Source organism: Mugil cephalus, chromosome 5 (assembly GCF_022458985.1).
Source record: "Mugil cephalus isolate CIBA_MC_2020 chromosome 5, CIBA_Mcephalus_1.1, whole genome shotgun sequence".
Taxonomy (NCBI): domain Eukaryota; kingdom Metazoa; phylum Chordata; class Actinopteri; order Mugiliformes; family Mugilidae; genus Mugil; species Mugil cephalus.
The window spans coordinates 6,948,502-6,968,400 of NC_061774.1; the positions used below are offsets into that span (position 1 = coordinate 6,948,502).

The 19,899-nt window shown below is 40.0% G+C and overlaps 3 protein-coding genes across 3 annotated transcripts; 1 reads left to right on the forward strand and 2 right to left on the reverse strand.

The window, feature by feature from the left end:
• Window positions 1-410: 410 nt before the first annotated feature.
• Window positions 411-2,991, reverse strand: mars2 (methionyl-tRNA synthetase 2, mitochondrial). Its single transcript, XM_047584859.1, has 3 exons — window positions 2,394-2,991; window positions 1,814-2,148; window positions 411-1,649 (listed from the first exon to the last, which is right to left on the reverse strand). Exons 1-3 carry the CDS (start codon window positions 2,677-2,679, stop codon window positions 480-482), a joined length of 1,791 nt encoding a protein of 596 aa, XP_047440815.1. The 5' UTR covers window positions 2,680-2,991; the 3' UTR covers window positions 411-479.
• A 560-nt stretch (window positions 2,992-3,551) lies between these two features.
• zgc:101583 (uncharacterized protein LOC494104 homolog) lies at window positions 3,552-8,502 on the forward strand. The gene is made up of 6 exons (XM_047585913.1): window positions 3,552-3,655; window positions 3,942-4,074; window positions 5,225-5,281; window positions 5,578-5,668; window positions 5,879-6,039; window positions 6,155-8,502. The coding sequence occupies exons 2-6, from the start codon at window positions 3,942-3,944 to the stop codon at window positions 6,787-6,789; spliced, it is 1,077 nt and encodes a 358-aa protein (XP_047441869.1). The 5' UTR covers window positions 3,552-3,655; the 3' UTR covers window positions 6,790-8,502.
• A 9,608-nt stretch (window positions 8,503-18,110) lies between these two features.
• timm8a (translocase of inner mitochondrial membrane 8 homolog A (yeast)) lies at window positions 18,111-19,844 on the reverse strand. The gene is made up of 2 exons (XM_047584796.1): window positions 19,620-19,844; window positions 18,111-18,815 (listed from the first exon to the last, which is right to left on the reverse strand). Exons 1-2 carry the CDS (start codon window positions 19,728-19,730, stop codon window positions 18,654-18,656), a joined length of 273 nt encoding a protein of 90 aa, XP_047440752.1. The 5' UTR covers window positions 19,731-19,844; the 3' UTR covers window positions 18,111-18,653.
• Window positions 19,845-19,899: the final 55 nt, after the last annotated feature.

The window sequence follows — 19,899 nt, forward strand, 5'->3', positions numbered from 1 at the left end:
TAAGTGATAAAGAACGAATGTCTAACAATCACCTTTGTTTGAGGACAGACTCTTACTACCTAGAATTATGTTACATTTTACAGCAATCAATATGTTTATTCAGACTCTACAGAACCTTTTAATGTGTGATAAATTAATTCAAACAATGAAACGGCCTTGTACACCCACCCAAGTGTTTGCACTTAGTCTTACTTATCAGACTTGTGCTCAGGTGAAAGTCTGGCAAATGTTTGCTTGAAATAGATCTTCAAAGCCTACAGTCTGGCATACCAAAGCAAAAAAAGTACATGTGATTGATACCAATAATGATGACTGCATTCCAGCTGGAAATGAAAGACAGGATCAGGGTGTAGTCACTTAAAGCCTTGGTTTACTGGAATATTAACATGCAACAAAGCAATGACAGAAGCTCCACTTGTGTTTTTTTTCTGTTATGAGTTGTGAACTTCAGAGTGTCAGGATATGACTGAGAGAAAACATCATGTTGACTTTTTTGTTTTCTTGGGTTTTTGTTTACCTACATTCTGACACTCCAAGCGACTAAAAAGCAGTCCGGCGTCAGGTCCTAGTGATCTCCCTTCAAAGGGACAATCCATTCCCTGATACTTGGGCAGAAAGTTCAGAGCTGCCCAGCTCCTCTCATGTGGCCGCACTCCGAGTCTGGACAGCAGTTTGTCAGAAACCTCTGGCACCACTGGCTGGAGGAGAATTCCGTATATCCTCAGACATTCAAGTGAGACGTGGATAATGGTGTCTAGCCAGCGCTGGTCTTTGCCGTCCCTCCTGTCCAGCTTCCAAGGTGTGTGTCGCTGAACAAACCCGTTGGTCTGCCTCACGCAGGCACTGATGGCCTCCAGAGCTTTGTACACATGCATGCTCTCATAGTGCTCCTCTACCACGGATGGTAGATTCGTAACAGAAGTCAACATGTGGTAATCTTCAACCACAGCTTTGCCTCCGTGTTCAACGGAGAAAGACTGAGGGCAGAAATGGGGGTAGACCTGAGCTGGGTTGAGAGCTGGAGCAGTGCAGCGGTTAAGCAGACCACCCAGAGAGTCGGCAATCTCTGAATTGAGCAGCTTCATAACTTTGTCATCTGTATAGTCACAGTCTGAGTCTGGGACACCCTGCCGCAGCAGAAAATACCTCATACCATCAGTTGTGAACTTCTGTGAACGTTCAAGAGGATCTACCACGTTACCCAAACTTTTAGACATCTTCTTCGCTCCCACAGTCCAGTGAGAGTGCACATGTATGACCTGCGGCAGTGGCAGTTCAGCTCCAAGAAGAAAAGCTGGCCAGTAGATGGCATGGAATTTTAAGATGTCCTTTCCTATAACGTGGTGAGCTACATGCCACCATTGGTCATGTTTACCTGGATAGCCAGCTACGGTGAGATAGTTCACAAGAGCATCTAGCCACACGTAAATAGTCTGTTCAGCATCTCCTGGGACTGGGATGCCCCACTGTAGGCGACTCCTCTGACGGGACACTGAGAGGTCAGGAAGGTCTTCCTGCAGCCACTGGATAACAGCCTGATGGAAACGTTCGGGTTGAACAGCCTGAGGATTACTTCTGAGCCAGTCGAGCAGCTGTGACCGAAACGCAGACAGACGAAACATGTAGTTGTCCTCTTTCATCCACTCCACCTACAAAACAGTGGAGAGAAGATCTGTTAATTTAAAGTAAAATAAAAATAAAAAACAAACAAGGAAACCACAGGCCTCGCTCTGTCTCAAATTAAAGACATATCCAGCTGTTTTATGTGCCCCTTTAAAGTTTGCACTCAATCGAATATCATGCTGTCAATTACCTTGTGTCCACTTTCCAGCGACACTTTGATCTCCTTCCCTGTTGAGTCCAGAGCATCACAGACCTGCGTCGGCATGAGGAAGCTTTCATCTTGTGTGGAGTACCAGCCCTCATAACTCCCCTTGTAGATGAGCCCTTTACTCCAAAGCACCGACCAAAAATGCTCTACGGCCTGCCGGTGTCTCTGCTCAGTGGTTCTTATGTAGTCTGTGTACGATATGTTGCAGCTGCTGAAGAGATGCTTGAATCGGTCGGAAACATTGGTGCAGAAGGTGAGGGGATCTTGCCCTGCAGCTTCGGCCGCTTGTTGTATTTTCAAGCCATGTTCATCAGTTCCTGAAATAGAAAATTGCACAACCTAATATTATTTTTGGCAGTAATATAAAACTGAAAAATGATCATTTGGCTTTAAAAGAAAGTAACTGATGAGATTAGCTGATTACAGACTAGTTAGTTGGATCCAGACTAAGCTTTACAGCTGTATTATCATAGATTAAGAGATATTACAGAGATTTAGTGAGTGTGTGTGACATGCAAGAAATGCAACGTGTTTCAACGTGTACTATTTTTGTGGGATATACCTGTTGCAAACTTGGAGTTAAATTCCTGAAGTAGCTTGTATCTGTGCAAGCAGTCGGCTATCACAGCTGAATACAGGTGTCCTAAATGAGGAGAAGCGTTGACATAGAATATGGGCGTAGTAACATAGAAACTCCTGTCGCCTCTGCACTGCCGGGTGGTCGTGTATCTCAAAGCAGCGCACTTCTGATGTTTCAACAGAGCTTGAATTGGTGATAAAAAATGGCCTTTCTGGAGACTGTTAACAGCTGTACAGCATCTGGCAACAAAAATAAAAGGAAACCTCATAATTGAAAACCAGGAGACGCCAACATGCGGACCGCGACGCGATATTTGATCCAGGGACACGGTATTTACTCCAGGGGAACTGCTAACGTTGCTCACTCATTTACCGAGTGTGGTTGTGGTTGTTGTTGTTTTAGCGCTGAAGACGGTTAACGTAACCACTGAATATTAAAACAGCAATCCTGTGTTAATGTCTGCAAGTGAACCGGAAAGAGTAATTTAAAGTATGCCTTGTTTTCCCAATTCTCTTGTACTCCATGTGTTTTGGTTGCTTGTCAAGGTGAGCGCTTCTTCCGGTTCCTGTGAATGACAGTGGCTCGTCCAATCAAAACGCTGCAGCCTCAAACACGAGCGACCAATCAAATTGCGAAGTCTCTCTCCCCAAGGTTCTGCCAAAGGTTTATTATTATTATTATTATTATTATTATTATTATTATTATTATTATTATTATTATTATTATTATTATGATGGACGTTAAGTCTTCCGGCATTGTATACCCAAAAAAATGTATAGTGTATGTCTGCGATCACCGTAAGGCAAATAAATAAATAAAATTCATAATAAAGACACAAAAATCTCAATATTACACAGTTTTTGTTCACCTGCCATTGCATAAAAATTCAGTATCAAAAAATACTTTATTTCCAAATATATTTGTACATACAAGTAATTTGCCTTGGTGTTTGTTGCATAAAAACACAAAAAAATATAGCATAAGATCAAATAAAATAGAGACCACTTTTTAAATCGTTACTTTATTGCGAAAAATAATGTAACGATGTGGAGAATAATTGTGTTTGTAGGTTGTTGGTTCAGGACAACGAAATATGCAGTATTTATGAATTCATTAGACAGCAAAACAGAGAGCCCCCTCCCTGCTTCTGTTTCCTAGGCAACCACCAGGAAGTAACAGCGACCAGCCAATGAGCTGCTTCACTTCCTGAGACAGCGGCGAATGGAGTTGACGTGACAACCGAGGTAAAAACATAAAAAATAAAAGCATTTTACAAACTTTAAAGTTAAGCGGCAGTCAAATACTGTATTAAACTTAACTAAACGGTTAAAGAGTAAGAAAGATCGATAGTCTTCCGTTTCTCTGTGTCTTATTGCTGGTTTCATTTCGTCGCATTTCGGAGAATCAGCCTGTCATGTGATGTTAAACATGGGCAGCCTGTTGCTGGAGTATTGAAAAGTTCACGAGAGAAGTTCGCTTAATTCATTCGCCATTTTGTGTTGTTAACATTTTCTTTTGTATTAATTTTAGATGGAAGCGAACCGGGTGGACTTCTACATCGGTCTGTCTCTAGCTATTAGCTCCAGCGCTTTTATCGGAGCGAGTTTCATCCTGAAAAAGAAAGGCCTGCTGCGATTGGCCGGCAAGGGATCGATGCGAGCAGGTAATGTAAGCTTTGGCTTGTAAACTTCAGCAAATACGGAAGACATGCTTAAAATCTTTAACTCTACCACAGTCAAGTAACAACAAACGTCAGCTAGCAAACTTACAATATTATAAAGTATTCACATAATAACAAACGATTATTGATCCTTGATTAGGGTTACATGTAAATGTGCTGCATGATAATGCGTATGAATAACGGAAGTGCCATTGTCAAAATGTATTTACGATATCAAAAGTGCCAAGTAGTCTTTATGCAGCATATATTGCCTCTGTTGTATTGACAACTATTTAAGGGTACAACTAAGTATTGTTTTTGTTGTTCTTATTATTATTGATTAATCTGTTAACAATGACATATGGTCATATTGAGTAGGTGGAATAACTCAAATAATAATGGAGGACGGAGGATGTGGTTTGCGGTGCTCATAAACCACTGAATTGCATATGTGTCTCAGTTATTTAGCCTGGTCCACTTACTAAAACGGGGTTGTCAAAATAACAGAAACATGTTAGTACAACACAAGGAAGTTCAATAGTACTACAAAACACAACAAATTATTTAGCCCCCTTTAAACTTAAGTACAGGTTATGTGGGATGAGTTTGTAAGAATGATGATCATTTAAATATGTAGTTGCAGCATAGTTGTTAGTTTCTGCCAATTACCTCATCAGTTAAGTAATCATTGCAGTTTGATCACAATGTATTATTCTATTATAACAGATTATTACTTGTGTATTACAGTGTAAGTAATAGTTGACAGGTGTGGCTGGTGAATGTGTGGCTAGTTTCAAATTCTTTATATCCCTTTGAGTTTTTAAGTTTATAACAGTATATTGCATTTGCTGATTTAAACCTATGTTCTGTATGTGGTATATCAATCTGGAAACAAACTAACAACCATAGCTAAATTACTAAAAAGCATGACCTGCTTATGTGAATGTTACAAGTATTCTGTAAGAGGTGTAGCCATATTTAACTTTTAATGCTATAAATAATTACAAGATGTAAGTTAGCCATAATGTTTTTTATATATAACTGGTTCAAAGAAGGTAATGTCCCTCCAACTTAAAGCCTGTGGGCACTTATTTCCAGCAAGAAGTCTGTAATTGTTACATCATGCTCCAGTTTTGCCTTCTGTCTGTCACAGGTCAAGGAGGACATGCTTATCTGAAAGAATGGCTATGGTGGGCAGGACTCATTTCAAGTAAGTGAATGATTTGGAGATTTATTCATGCCTGACACGGTCAGCTGTTGGCTACCCTGCTGACCAGCCATGCCCAAACACACTGTGGTCTTTGTTTTTTAAAGAAGAAATGTGACTGTTGTGGGTTTGGTATTCTTGTTGATGACTTTCTGTTGACCACACAGCGTGGATCCTTTGCATTCCTCCAAAGCATACATTTGCATATGTGGGTTGGAAGGAAGTATTTTTTCAGCGTATAACTTTACCAGCAGCAGTTATGAATTTGTGTCTAATAATTGTTATCTGGTGTCTTGTAGTGGGAGCTGGAGAGGCCGCTAACTTTGCTGCATATGCATTTGCACCGGCTACACTAGTGACTCCTCTTGGAGCGCTGAGTGTACTTGTCAGGTAATTTTTTTTTCAGTTTCTTTTGTTTTAACAATGTTTTCTAAAAAAAAAAAAAATGTGTCCAGCTCTTTAAGGAAAGTATAATGAATGTGATTTGAAAATAAAAGGAACACAGTATTGGTTTTGGTCATTTCTAGGGATTTCAAAAAGGCATGTAAGCAGGACCATTTGTGTTTTAACTTTACATTGAATGTTTTTTTTTTTTTCCAGTGCCGTGCTCTCCTCTTATTTTCTGAATGAGAGGCTGAATGTGCATGGGAAGACTGGTTGTTTGCTGTGCATCCTGGGCTCTACAGTGATGGTGATCCATGCACCGCAGGAAGAGGAGGTCGCATCCCTTGCTGCCATGGCCGAGAAGCTCGTCGACCCAGGTAGGCTGCAATCTCCATCAGTGTGATCTGATTAACCATGCAGGAAGTGACTCCCAGTTAAGGCTTGGATGCTTTATTTTCACTGAAGTAACTCATTCTTGAATGCTCCCGTTAGGTTTCATTGTGTTTGCTGTGTGCGTTGTGGGAAGCAGCCTGGTTCTAATCTTTGCTGTGGCTCCAAGGTTCGGACAGAGGAACGTGCTGGTCTACATCCTGATCTGCTCTGTGATTGGCTCCCTCTCTGTGTCTTGTGTCAAGGGCCTGGGCATTGGCATTAAGGAGCTGTTTGCTGGAACAGCAGTGCTGAAGGAACCCCTCTTCTGGTCCTTACTCATCTGCCTCGTAGTCTGTGTCAGCATCCAAATCAATTACCTGAACAAAGCCCTCGACATATTTAACACTTCCATAGTCACTCCCATTTACTACGTCTTCTTCACCACATCGGTCATGGCATGTTCAGGTATCCTTTTCAAGGAATGGTTGAGAATGACCACTGATGGAGTAGTGGGAACAATTAGTGGGTTCCTCACCATCATTTTGGGAATTTTCCTCCTCCATGCTTTCAAAGACATTACGTTTAGCTGGGATTCCCTCCCACTCTTTCTGAGGAAGAGCCCTCAAGACTTTCCATGGGGACAGCAGCCTTATCTGGCTCTTCCCAGCCAGGACTTGCAAGCAGAGGATAACGTGAAGCTGCCTAGGGAAGGAGGCTTAAACGGAGCATGGGGTACGCACCAGAGAGCTCCTTAAGGAGACCCAATAATCCTGTGACCTCCTGGAAAAAAACTGTGTGTCAATTGTGACGCTTTCATGTCCATCATAGCTTTACAGTGTGACAAGTTAGTCTCTTACGACTGTGCTACACTGCTTTCCTTTGTTTTTTCATTTCAGTGCCCATGTCAACAGATTAGTGTAGCCACGTGGCCTGTGTGAGACATGCGTCTGGTCATGCAGCAGGTCAACTATAGGAATGTTTCACAGCAAAAAATAGACAATAAAAATATATGTGTGCAATAATATTGACATTACACCAGCAAGATTACACTGACATTTTCACTATAGTTTCAGTGTGTAGGACATTACACTATATCGTCAAAAGTATTCTCTCACCCATCCAAATAACCAAATTCAGTTGTTCTATTCACTTCCATGACCACAGGTATAGAAAATCAAGCACCTAGGCATGTGTTTGGCAGAGAATGGAGCTTGTTGGATTGTATTGTGCCAAGTGTGAAGATTGGTGGAGGGGGGATTATGATGTGGGGCTGTTTTTCAGGAGGAAGGCTTGGCCCCTTAGTTGGAACTTGATTTTGCTCGCAACTTTGCGGGAACAGTCTGGGGAGGACCTCTTCCTGTTCTGTTCCAACATGACTGCACACCAATGCACGAAGCAAAGTCCATAATGACATGGATGATTGAGTTTGATGTGGAAGAACTTGACTGGCCTGCACAGAGTCATGACCTCAACCCACTAGAACACCTTTGGGATGAATTAGAGCGAATACTATGAGCCAGGCCTTCTCATCCAACATCAGTGTCTGACTCGCAAATGCGTTTCTGGAAGTTCAAAAGTTCCCATAAGAACTCTTGGACATAAGAGTCCAAGCTGTTATATCTGCAAAGGGTGGGTCAACAACATATTAAACCCTATGGGTTAAGAATGGGATGTCACTTCATACAGTTCACATGTGTGTAAAGGCAATTGAGGGAATACTTTAGCTAATATAGTGTATATCTCAATGGCAAAGACAAAGCAGAAAGTGGAGGCTCTGTCTGTCCTATTAAGTTCAGTCAGTGCAGAAATGCTTCCTCATTTTGAACAAGTTAATCAAAAAGAATAATTATGATTGAAATGGAACCCAGTTGAATTAATCATGGCCACTATTAAAGGCAAAGACAATGTAGAAGGATCGATTAGGCAGTAGCAATGCTGGCACAAGCTTTACACAATGCAGATTGGAGTGGATGAACAAAGTTGCCTTAAAGTGACCTTAACTAAGATATCAGTACACTGGATTTTATTTAAAATGTTATTTGTACCTGGTATGTACACCTTTTTTTGTTAAATACAGAGACAGAACAAGTTTATAAGTTCCATAATTTATCAATATAAATGTCTGTTGCACATCTTTACAATATATTGTTTAAAAATGAATGTAGATTTAATATTTGCCTTCCTAAGCCAGATTGTGCCTGTTACTGAAAACTATAACTAATTTGTTACCATGTACATATTGCAGAAAGTGAGAAGTCAAGTCAATTAAAACCTTGACTTTCGGCTTTAAAAAATCTGTCTGTTTAATTGAGTATAAGAGGTTTTGTAGAATTTTCTAGCGTCTACTGTTCTAGCTTTGTTGTTACAGTGATGTTTAGCCAAGGTTCACTCACAGCCTCCTCTCTAGGATGTCAGAAAAAGATGGAGGACGGCATCTTATATCCAATAAAAAACAGTCATTCAAAAAAGTCTTGATTGTCTGGTTTGTGGACAACTGTGCAAGAACCATTTGCAGAGTGAAGATGGTAAGATGAGGCTGAAAGCTCATTAAGTGAACCTGTGGGTTGCCTCAAGGAAAGCTCGCTGCTAGTTTGCGGTAAACTACATCTGACCCAACACTGCGGTATCCTGGTCACATCCAGCTCAGGTTTACCGTGGTACCACTGGTCAAGTAGCTGGTCCACCTGCTCCTGCCTCATTATCCCATGAAGCCTTTCTTCTTCTTCATCCTGACACGTCTTTGAAATTGCCAATGAAAGGCGGATGGGGAAGACGAAGCACCGTGTCCTCCGTCATGTCCTCGAAGAACTGCACCATGCACTTCCGGGCGAAGGCTCAAGCGTGAAGTTAGCAGGTTTCGTCGAAGAGCTTCTGCTCCACGTCCAGGTAGTTGCTCCAGTAGCGCGTCTGCAGGAAGGCGGTGTGGTGGTCGAAGAATGGTTTGATGAGGCGCACCATTGCTCCCGGGATAATCATGAACAGGAGGATGGACCAGCTGACTGCCTACGCAGAGAAAAACAATGGTACTTAAAAGGTTCTTCAAAGGTTTTTATCAATCAATAAAACAATCAGACTCTATAATAACTTTATAATTTTAGATAAATAAATACTAAAAAGGTCAAATAATAAAATAAGTCAAAATTAAAATTCAGTTAAAAGTCAGACTAAAAAATATAAAATGATAAAATAAATAACCAGAATAAAGGGAAAATAAAATTCAGTTCAAGGCCAGGCTAAAAAGGTAGGTCTTTAGTTTGCTTTTTAAAATGTCCACATTGTCTGTTTTCCTCAGGTCCTCAGGCAGACTAAAACTTCTTTAACTCAGATTATTTTATAGCTCTGTAACATGCACTTTGTATATATGTCAACATCTATAAAGGAAAGAGAAGGGCATAAAGGCAACAAAAAGCCATCGTTCATGTGGTTCCGTGACAAACCCAAAATCAGCCTTCATGTGGAGGGTGTCTGCAACCACTTCACAAAAGGTCTGGTCAGCTGACTCATACAACAATTCTTTTAAGTTCCTCAAAGGGTTGAGGGCAGGCACTCTGGACTGCATGTGTGTGCATTTCTGTACTTTAACCTCCAGAGACCCGATGTCCTCATATGGGGATATTATCTTTTAGGTTTGTTGCAGGTTATTCTGCTTCATTTAGACCCGTTGTCCTCGTAAGGAGACACTTTTGTCTTGTTAGCAAAGGGTCAATACACTTGTTTATTTATGCTTATTTTATCTATTCCTAATAGAATAATTTTATTTTTAAACATGTACAGTGACTACATTGTGCACCATTTCAGTCTAAGCAAGTATATTTATAATATTAATATTTATATTTATCACCTTTTAAGTTAGTTTGCAGGTGTAAACTGTCTCGTTCAGTAAATAACAAATTGAAAATGTCTAGACTTTATCTAAATAAAATGATGAATCATATATTAGATGAGAAGTGTGCACCATATGTACACATATAAACACAGGAAGAGGTAAGGGAGTAGTGTACCAACTAAAAACAGGAAACACACTCATTAGATTTGTCTGTGTAGAGGGTTGAGCTGGTTGGTACCTGTGAAGAGCCCCGGGTCTACACTCACACTAAAGGCAAAGATGAAGATCTTTCTGTCCAGCAGAGTGACCAAGATCCACACCATCGGAGCCAGCAGAGCCCTCCGGAGCATGGACAGGGACAGGTGTCTGCAGGAAGGAGCTCGATTTTTAACCACAGTTCACCTTTAGCCTCATGATTGTATTTCTCCCTTTGTGTGGATTACACACAATGGCTGTGAAAAGCTGCTGAAGGAACGTTAACACCTGTTTCAGATCTGAAATAGTGCAATAAATTTATATTGTAGATGAAAGAGATTTTATTATCTATTTTATACTTATTATATTTTTAATATATTATTACATTTAAACACATGACATCAAGATTTTACTAGAGATAGTTACCAAACAAAATTTCATTGTAACTTGTGTGCAATGACAATTAACGTTCTTCTTCTTCTTCTTCTTTTTCTTCTTCTTCTTAATCATTTGATGACACATTTGTTCTGTTGTGGAAAATAACTTTGCACTTTTGGTGCAGAGGTGTCGAACATAATATCACATGAAAACCTATAAATAACTCTATTTTTCCCCCCTTGTTTGAATGCAAAGAAGTAGTTTAAAGAACTAACCTTTTACAAAACAAGTTTTATGAACAATGTGAAATTTCTAAATAAAGAAGAAAGAGAAGAAAAATTTGTATAATTTTGGCTCATTCCTGCCATTTAGTTCTGGGGCTCAGTGTCGTGTTACGTGTGCATCTGCCAATTTTATTTATTTATTTATTTATTTTATTCGTCTCTTAAAGGCACCCCGGACGCAATGGACCTCGGAAACTATGTACCCCTTTGCCTCAAAGTCCATCACAATGTTACAATACACTGTTTTATGTTACTAGATAATACTTGTTTATTATTATTATTATTATTATATTTTCATCTAATCTCAATTTATTTCATCTTTCTTGTTACTTGTGGTTTTTAAGAGTGTTTCTTTTATGTGGAACTACACTGCTGTGACCAAATAATTTCCCTCATGGATTAAAGTCTAAAGTGGTGGTTAGCACTGATGCCTCACAGCACGAAGGTTCTAGGTTTGAACTGACATGCTCATTAGGTTCGTTGTGTTAATCCTGAGATCGACTGGAGACCAGTCCAGGATGTACCCCACCTCTCGCCCAATCACGGCTGAGTGATCACAGAAAAAAATTACAGATTCATCCTGGGGTTGTACCTGCCTAAAAGACCTTACTATGTAAAACTAAAAACATCAACTTGCACGTGTGATTAGTACTTTTCTTTGAGTAACTACACTGTAAAAAAATGTGTAATATAACATAATTTTACTGTATACTGTATGTTTTTTCTGTATTATTAAAATACCATTAAAATTACAAAAATAGACTGATTTTGCATGTTAAATGTAAAACAACATAATGTAATTGTAACTGAAAAAACACGATATTTCTGTTCTTTTACAGAAAAAACACACACACAAACACACACACACACACACATATATATACACAGTTATTTATTGCAATTCAAGTCATGCAAGCCCATTCAATAGCTTGAAATGGTACAAAGGTAAGTACTGAACAGCCAGAGGTTAAAAAAAAGGTTTGGTTACCCAAAACTGAAAAATAATGTACATTTCAGAATTCAGAAAAACATTTCAGGCCTTTAACAAGTTAAAGCTGTTCTGCAGCAATGAAGGCTCAATCAGCCTTGAAAGCTGGTGCTACTAATTCCTGCAGGTGTTCCGACTTTTCTTGATTACTTACAACCCCCTCTGTCTGCATAAAAGCAGTGTTGGAACACACTGTGGTACCAGACCCTCATGAGCATCAGGTGAACAGTACTGTACTGCAGAAAGTAGTGTGTTGCTCCAAAAATGGTGAGAAAAAGGCAATAAACAATGAAAGCGAGACAGACCATCATAACACTTAAAAATGTAGGTCTTTCCTGCAGGCACAACAGCCACTCAGAAACTGGGGGAAAACTCTGACAGGAAGCGGTCTGGCAGACCCAAAGCCACAACTGAATCAGAGGAAGGACAAGTTTCTGAGGGTTAACAGCTTGCGTGATAGGCGGCTCACAGGACAACAGGTTCAAGCACAGCTTAATAGTAGTCTCAGTTTCAACTGTGAAGAGAAGACTTCGAGCTGCAGGTTTGACAGGATGAGTTGCAGCAAGAAAGCCATTGCTAAGATGTCAGAATAAGACAAAGAGGCTCTCCTGGGCCACGAAACACCGCCATTGGACTACTGATGAATCAAAATAAATTTAAAATCTTCGGTTCGTCATGCGGATCCTTGTACGCCATCGAGTAGGCGAGAGGATGGTTCCACAGTGTGTGACATCAACTGTCAAACATGGAGGAGGAAGTGTGATGGTCTGGGGCTGTTTTGCTGGATCCAGGTTCGGTGACTTGTACAGAGTGAGCGGCACCCTGAACCAAAGCGGCTCCCACAGCTTTCTGCAGCGCCATGCAATGTCCTCTGGTATGCACCTAGTTGGTCAGAGGTTCATCCTACAGCAAGATAATGACCCAAAACACAAGTCCAAGCTATGTCAGAACTAGCTCAGGAAAAAAGAACAAGCTGATAAGCTTGAAAACATGGTGTGGCCAGCACAGTCTCCAGACTTAAACCTCATCGAGCTGGTTTGGGATGAACTGGACAGAAGAGTGAAAGCCAAGCGACCTACAAGTGCCACACATTTGTGGGAACTTCTGCAATACACTTGGGAAGAACTTTCTGAAGAATATTAGATTGCTGACCAGGGCCACGATGATGCAGATGCTGTCAATAGCTCAGATAAACTGAAGGGAAGGAGGAGGGATTTCATGATACTGATTTAAATGTTTTGACTTCAAATAAATAAAATACAGTTCACTTAACTTTATAATATGAGCTACTCCTTAAGGGAGAAAAATGTTTAAATCCTCTCAGTAAATGATTAGAGCTGCTGTTAGTGAAATAACACTTGTGATCCTGGGGGGGGGCTGAGAACGCATAAATAACATTGTGCAGGGGACACACCCTGGCTCACTGTTAAAGCTACAACCACCAACACATCAGAGAGAGAAAAGAGCTGCAGAGATGTGTGGGACTGGACAGTGTATGAGTACAACACTTCTTTGAGACTTGTTATGTTACCATGCATTATTTTTATAATCAGTTGTCATGTTTCCTGTGTTTTTCGTGTCTATCTTTATTTTTATGGTATGATTTTTAACAGGACAACAGTAGCTTTTTGAACCAATCACAAGTACACAAGTTGTGGTTGAGTAAATGCTGCATTATTTAATATGTCATTTTCTTCTGGTTTCATTAATAAAAGTCATTATAGGATTTGACCAACACATTCAGGTGAACCCACCAACTTCTTCTTTTTTAACTGTCTTTTTTTTTTTTTTTAACTGTGTTCCAACTTTGATTACCACTTAGAGTGATTCTGACAGCCTCACCTTGTTGGTTGTTGTTGTTATTGTTCTTTTTGTTTTTTGTGCTCCTTTTGTAAAATATATATGTAGCATATTTGGAATGGAATATTTGGTAGGGCATCTAGGGTGCCTCTTCTCAAATCACAGAGAAGGTATATTAAATATTAAACAGTTTTATACACACTGTGTACATCACCCTACAGTTTAAATCATAATTTTACATATTCATATTATTTTGTTCAATTTTAACTGGCTTCACATCAATAGTGCAAATGCTCCAATTACATGGTAAACCAAAACATCCTAGTGTACCCCATATGTAATTAATTAAAAAAACTATCAATATATGTAGTACGTAAAATCTGAAACAATATATGCAGAAAATATAATAAAAGAATACATAAATTATGCTAATCTACTTCCTTGTTAGTGCTGAATATAAATATATCATAAAGCTACAGCTGAGTTAACTTACACTTTAAAAAGAGGGAGCTGGCCCAACATTAATAAAGGTGCCAGTCAGACTAAATTAAAACTAATTACTGAGCTTCCATGGGGCTGATAGGCATATTAGTGTCTTCATCAAATAAAAATGAATTGGTGACATTTTGCAAATGTTTCAAATTTGGCAGTAATCAGCACTCATAAACGTAAGCTCACATGATAATGTCCGTTGCAGCTCTGTCGCTTGGCTCTAAATTTTTAGGACAGAAATTAGTTCAATTAATAATTCTCTGTATCTCTCCATATTACCTGCATCTCTAGACAATAGCATCAAATAAAGGTGAACACTTCAGGAAATTTAATTAAATCTTTAATTAAATAAACATTTTAGTTTACGATGTATGTGATTATAAACAGAAAGAACACAATTATTAGGAAGCACATTGGTACTTTTATTGATATTGTAGCAGTCAGAAAATGACTGATTGCAATTATGCTGAAATGAAATCTTTCCCTTGTATAACTGATCACTGTCTTATGTATTATGAGAGTGGTCTCAATCTTCTCATTTACCTCCACACCCGGTAATAACGGTCTCTCGGGAAATGTTGAACAATTCTTTTAAAGATTAAAACACAGAGAAACACCCACCTCATGTCTGTCATGTCAGTGATTCCTTGGTCAAGGAGTGCAGCTTTACCAATAGGTAGAAAGTTGCTGTGTGCAAATAAAATCATTTACCATTTGAGGTTATCATAAGGTTAGAGCCTGTTTGTTAACCCTTTAACATTCTGCTTTTTAAATGCTGCACGATGTGACATGTAATTTCTTTCTGATTTCCTTGTTATCAGTATCCGGTGCGCAACTATAACATCAACTAAAGTATCCAGTTATTCATTTGTATTTTATTTGGTCAAACCTGTCGAGTCCATCATAATCTTCATCATCGACATCATCATCATCATCGTCGTCGTCCTCCTCCGTCAATGACGTCGTCACATTAGAACGAAACCAAAGGAAATGTTTTGTCTTCGATTTGCTGCGATGACGTCACGGTCTAAACCTCTTATATTCAGAGCAGAAATCTGTCAGAACTACTTCGCTACGATAAGATATAGATCGACGCTGCATAGACTACTGTCAACAGACCCCCGTGAATCAAACACCGTTCGATACTCTGAACAACCGTTCACACATATAGTTAATCACTGACAACAAGTGCCACCTACAGGGCATAACTGTCAACTACATTTTCATACGACTGATAATCCTGATCAGCTATGTACTCACATCAGGCATCGAGACGAGCACAGGCTCGCACCCCCCAGCATCGCCATCCCCAGGGTGCCATGCAACCCACAGGAGTGCCCCCCAGTTCAGATATGCACTCCCATCAGGCATCGCGCAGAGCACAGACTCGCGCCCCCCAGCATGGCCATCCCCAGGGTGCCATGCAACCTACAGGAGTGCCCCCCAGCTCAGATATGCACTCGCAACAGGGATCGCGCAGAGCACAGACTCGCGCCCCCCAGCATCCCAGGCCATGGCATGACATACAATATGCACAGACGGGTCATGGCTCAAATGTGCTCAGGGTCAGAGAAGAACTTCATTTTGCTAGGAAGGACCTTCGGACAATGTCCTCTGCAATTGACTCCATGGCGGATCTCGCTAACGAACAGGAGAGAACAAACATGCAGCTGGAAATCAACAATCGCTGCTTACAGGGCAAGCTAGGGCAAAAGCTGTATATCGCCAACCAGAAAATCACTGAGTTGGAAAAAGCTTTGGAAACCGCAAGGATAGATGAGCAGAGAATATAATGAGAGAAGAGCAAATCTCCTCACTCCGTGCTGAAATACAGGTGACACAGAGAGGAGAAATCTTCTGGATGAAAACCTGTGACCAGATGAAGACTGGCTTTGAGAATGAGCTGAAAAAGCTCAAATCAACATACGACGCCCAGCGCAGCTCTGACCTGCAGCAAATGCAAACTGAATATCAGAAGAAGGTGAACCAGCTGCAGGATCAGATCACCGAGAAAGACAACTTGATTAACACTGTAAGAAGTGACCATTTGGCCATTTCATCTGAGCGCAGCCTCAAACAAGTTGAACTAGATCAGAGCATCAACAAATGCCAGGCTCTGGAGGAGAAGTTTAAGGAGGATCTGGCTGAGAGAGAAGAAACCTCAAAGACAAGACTGAAAGAGATGGAGAAGCTGTGGATGGAGAAAGAAGAAGCCCTGAAGAAGGCGGCCAGCAAAGCTGAAGAACACCTAAAGCTTGTGATCATTGAAAATATCTGCCTTCAAGAGCTCACCCTTCAAAATAAAAAGAAAACCAAGAAAGAGAAGAAGTAGAAGGGCCTCACAAGTTAAAACAAGCAAAACAGCAGCACTGAAGACAATGAGGCCACAGAGTCTCCACCACAGGACACCAAAAGAGACAAGAAACACAGCTTCTGGAGAAAACAACCAAAGGCCAGTGATGTTGAAGCTGTTGCGTCTGTGTCTCAGGAAGAACAGGGAGATGACAGAAAGAAGAAACATCACTGCTTCTGGTGCAGGGCTCGAAAGATGATGAGCCGCCACAGTGACACCACAGTGACAGAAGGTCCTTCTTCTCCAGAACCGTGATACATCCTCCGACACCAACCCTAACTCCTCCTCACCCCTACCCCACCTCTAACCCTCTACCCTCTACCTCTTCACAGAAATTTCCACCCCAATAAAAATAATAAATAAATAAAAATAAAAACATTAACATGAGCCTCAGTGAGAGTGTTTATTCATGCTAAAGTATCAAGTATGAATTAAACTGCAGACATAAACTTTAATTGGTCTTAATGATGATTTTACAAAGTGAACTGACACAGTTTTATAAACCAGGATATTAAGGTTTCTGTGTTTCATTCTGTCACATTAAAAAGTTGCAAATGATTCAGAAACAGTTTAGTGAACCATGAATTTGTCTATTTCATGTTGCCTCATTTAAAACCACTATGCGAATATTATAAATCACTACCATAAGTGATTTCCTGCTTGCCTGCAGAAAAGAGTAAACCCAAACATGTGCTTCAGTTTAAATTAACTTTAATCTGAAAACATAATCACAAGTGAACCACACAGAGTATTTCATATTTTATAAGTTATACAGTAAGTTATTTAATCTAAATCTCAGTAAACAGTTTGGAAGACACATATTATTTATTACTGAGATGAAACGCAGCATCAGAAGAAAATCCTGAAGATTACTTCCATCATTTCAGGGCAACCTATGTTTAGAAATGTCAGATTGCTGCCGTTAATGAAACAGTAATAGTAGTATGGAAACAAACATTTGCAGAATACTAAAAATGTCAATTTCTGCAAAACACACTCGTGTCAATATACCAACAGCTTAAAGCTTTTAAGGTTTTTATTACTTATTTATCATTCCAGTTTGTGCAGTAATGTACTTCTCAAGTGCAAGTCACATTATTATTATATTTGGGTAGTATTTGGTTTCTTACGAGCTGTAGGCCTACTTGAGTCATGATATTCAACCTTTACCTATTCTACACTTTAAGTTGGTTGTATTTTTTTGTCAACTTAATTTATTAATTAGTAATTAATTACTGGAGCTTGGTACAGTGACGGTAAATGTTTCTGTACATTTGATATATTCTGTTTTTATTATACTAACTAGTGTGTTTCAGGGTTCTGATGAGAATTTAAAAGGGAGGAGGTGGAGGTAATATTGGTGTGTAATTACTCCATTTCTTACTGTTATTTTCTTTACAGTAACCCTTTGTCTACTGTGATTTTGTCTCGTGGACAAAGTTTTACTGTAAAGTCTACATCATTTTAACACTGTAAAAATCAAACAGTGACATTACTGTGTTTACTACTACTGTAGATTTCACAGCCATTTCTTGCAACGTAGGAAAATACTGTGTGTGGCTTGGGGCAGTTTGTAAGTTGACAACGTATATAGTAAAGGCTAAACTTGATTCCTACCTGCAGGAATTTTCTATCTATCATGGCAATGTCCTTGTATGTATTATTTCCAGACACGTGCCAAACTGATGTAACGGTTTTGTGTGTTTGAGGAGGTTATTAAAGGATACTTTAGCTGACTAGTTTCCAAAAGACAAACAGAATGATTTGGCATTTTGTTTATTGCATATGTACAGTCCAAAACCAAACAACCAAACAAGATGACATTATTAGGTCTTTTAAATTGCACCAGTGTGTGAAGTATGAAGTCCTTTCAAAGTCCTTCAAAGTCCTGTCAAAAACAGCCGGCAAGTTGAGAGTCCCAGAAGTGATGGTGTTTTCGCAGTCTCCTACACACACCCACAAGTTCCAGCATTGCATGTTAACACTTTCAAACTCAGTTTTAGTTTGAGTATGCAACTTATTTTTGGTGAATGACCTGACAAACCAACATAAAGTCACTGCTAGCGAGAGACCACAGTCTAAGCATTGATATTCCAGCTGGGGACAATAAAATCCTTAAACATGAGTTCATACATGGTGTTAATCTCAGACAATTCTATCAGATTTAACACTTGATGTTCCTTCTCCAAGTAGACTGAACGGGTCTTCAACATACTGTACAGGCAGCTATGTCAGGACCAAATGCCTCTTCTCACAGCAGTGGCCGTGCACATGTGCCTTGTCAGTCTGCCCACAGACAGTTTTTAGTCCAACATGGACTCGGAGAATGACCCTTTGCTCCTTTGAGTCTGTTCCAGTCTGTTTAGGATGAACTGGCTGGTGTCAATAAATCGCTCCACGCAGTTAACGAAGCACGCTTCTGTCCTGGAGTCCAGCTTTGGCCCAGGTTTATCCATACATTTCTCCTGGAGACAGACAGAACACAGAAGAGACGCAATGGTTTATACAAAGTAGGCATGATGCGGCACAATAGTTCGTCTTTTAAAATCGTGACAACTTTGTAATTAAAGCAAATACTGCTAATGAAGGTACGTAGACTTGACCTAGCTGTGACCTCATCACGCTGTACGTAACTTTAGAATTTGGTCATGTAACGTTCCACACACAAACATGAGAGCGAAGCTAAAACTGTAATTTTCCCGAGTTATTCTTCATCAGGACGCATCTTCAACTCTATTTTCGTGTTGTCGCGTGTGTCTACTTTCTGTCTGGTATGACTATTTTTTTACCATTAAGGGGAGAATCGACGTTTAAATCCATCATTTCCACACAGCGGTGCTTCACTTTTGCTCCTTCAGAGCTCTAGCTACGACAGGCCGGCGGAGCCACCATAGCGGTTTAAGGAAAAATTAGATGTAAACGTTCATTTTGAAAATACATTCGCATTGCGGAACGAGAGTAAGAAGATTTTGCATTGCGAATAGATATAGAAGCATCCAACCCATGACCGAATAACGGGTAAATGTACGAGTTTTATTTGTCGCATCGTGTTAGCGCGAGGAACGCCGGGGATAACAAGAGTGACAAGCGGAGTTAACAGATGAAGATAAGTTTATACATTTAGGTTTCATGGTTTGGCCACAGCAAATAAAACACTAATCTGCAACTTTTACATCAATATAAGACAAACGGGCGACCACTCATCAACTGCAGACATACATTTATATAGCAAACACAGAGCTGTACAGTTAGCTTAAAGCTGATCTTACCCAGCAAACCTCAGTCATTTGATGCACCAGCTGCTGAAACCTTTGTTTTTGAGACTCGATTTCGATAAAATGTTGAAGCTGAGGGTCAGCTGTCGCTCCCTGGCCGTCCATAGTGGATAAAAAGGGACAATGCTTGCTGTATGTATGTATTTATCAGCGCTTGAAGGGTTTATTGCTGACCTTCACGTGTGTGTGTGGGAACGACGAGAAACAGGAAGTGGTTCAGCCAATCACGGAGCGCGTTTTGTGACGACACTCGTCATCATGCAAACGTAAACCT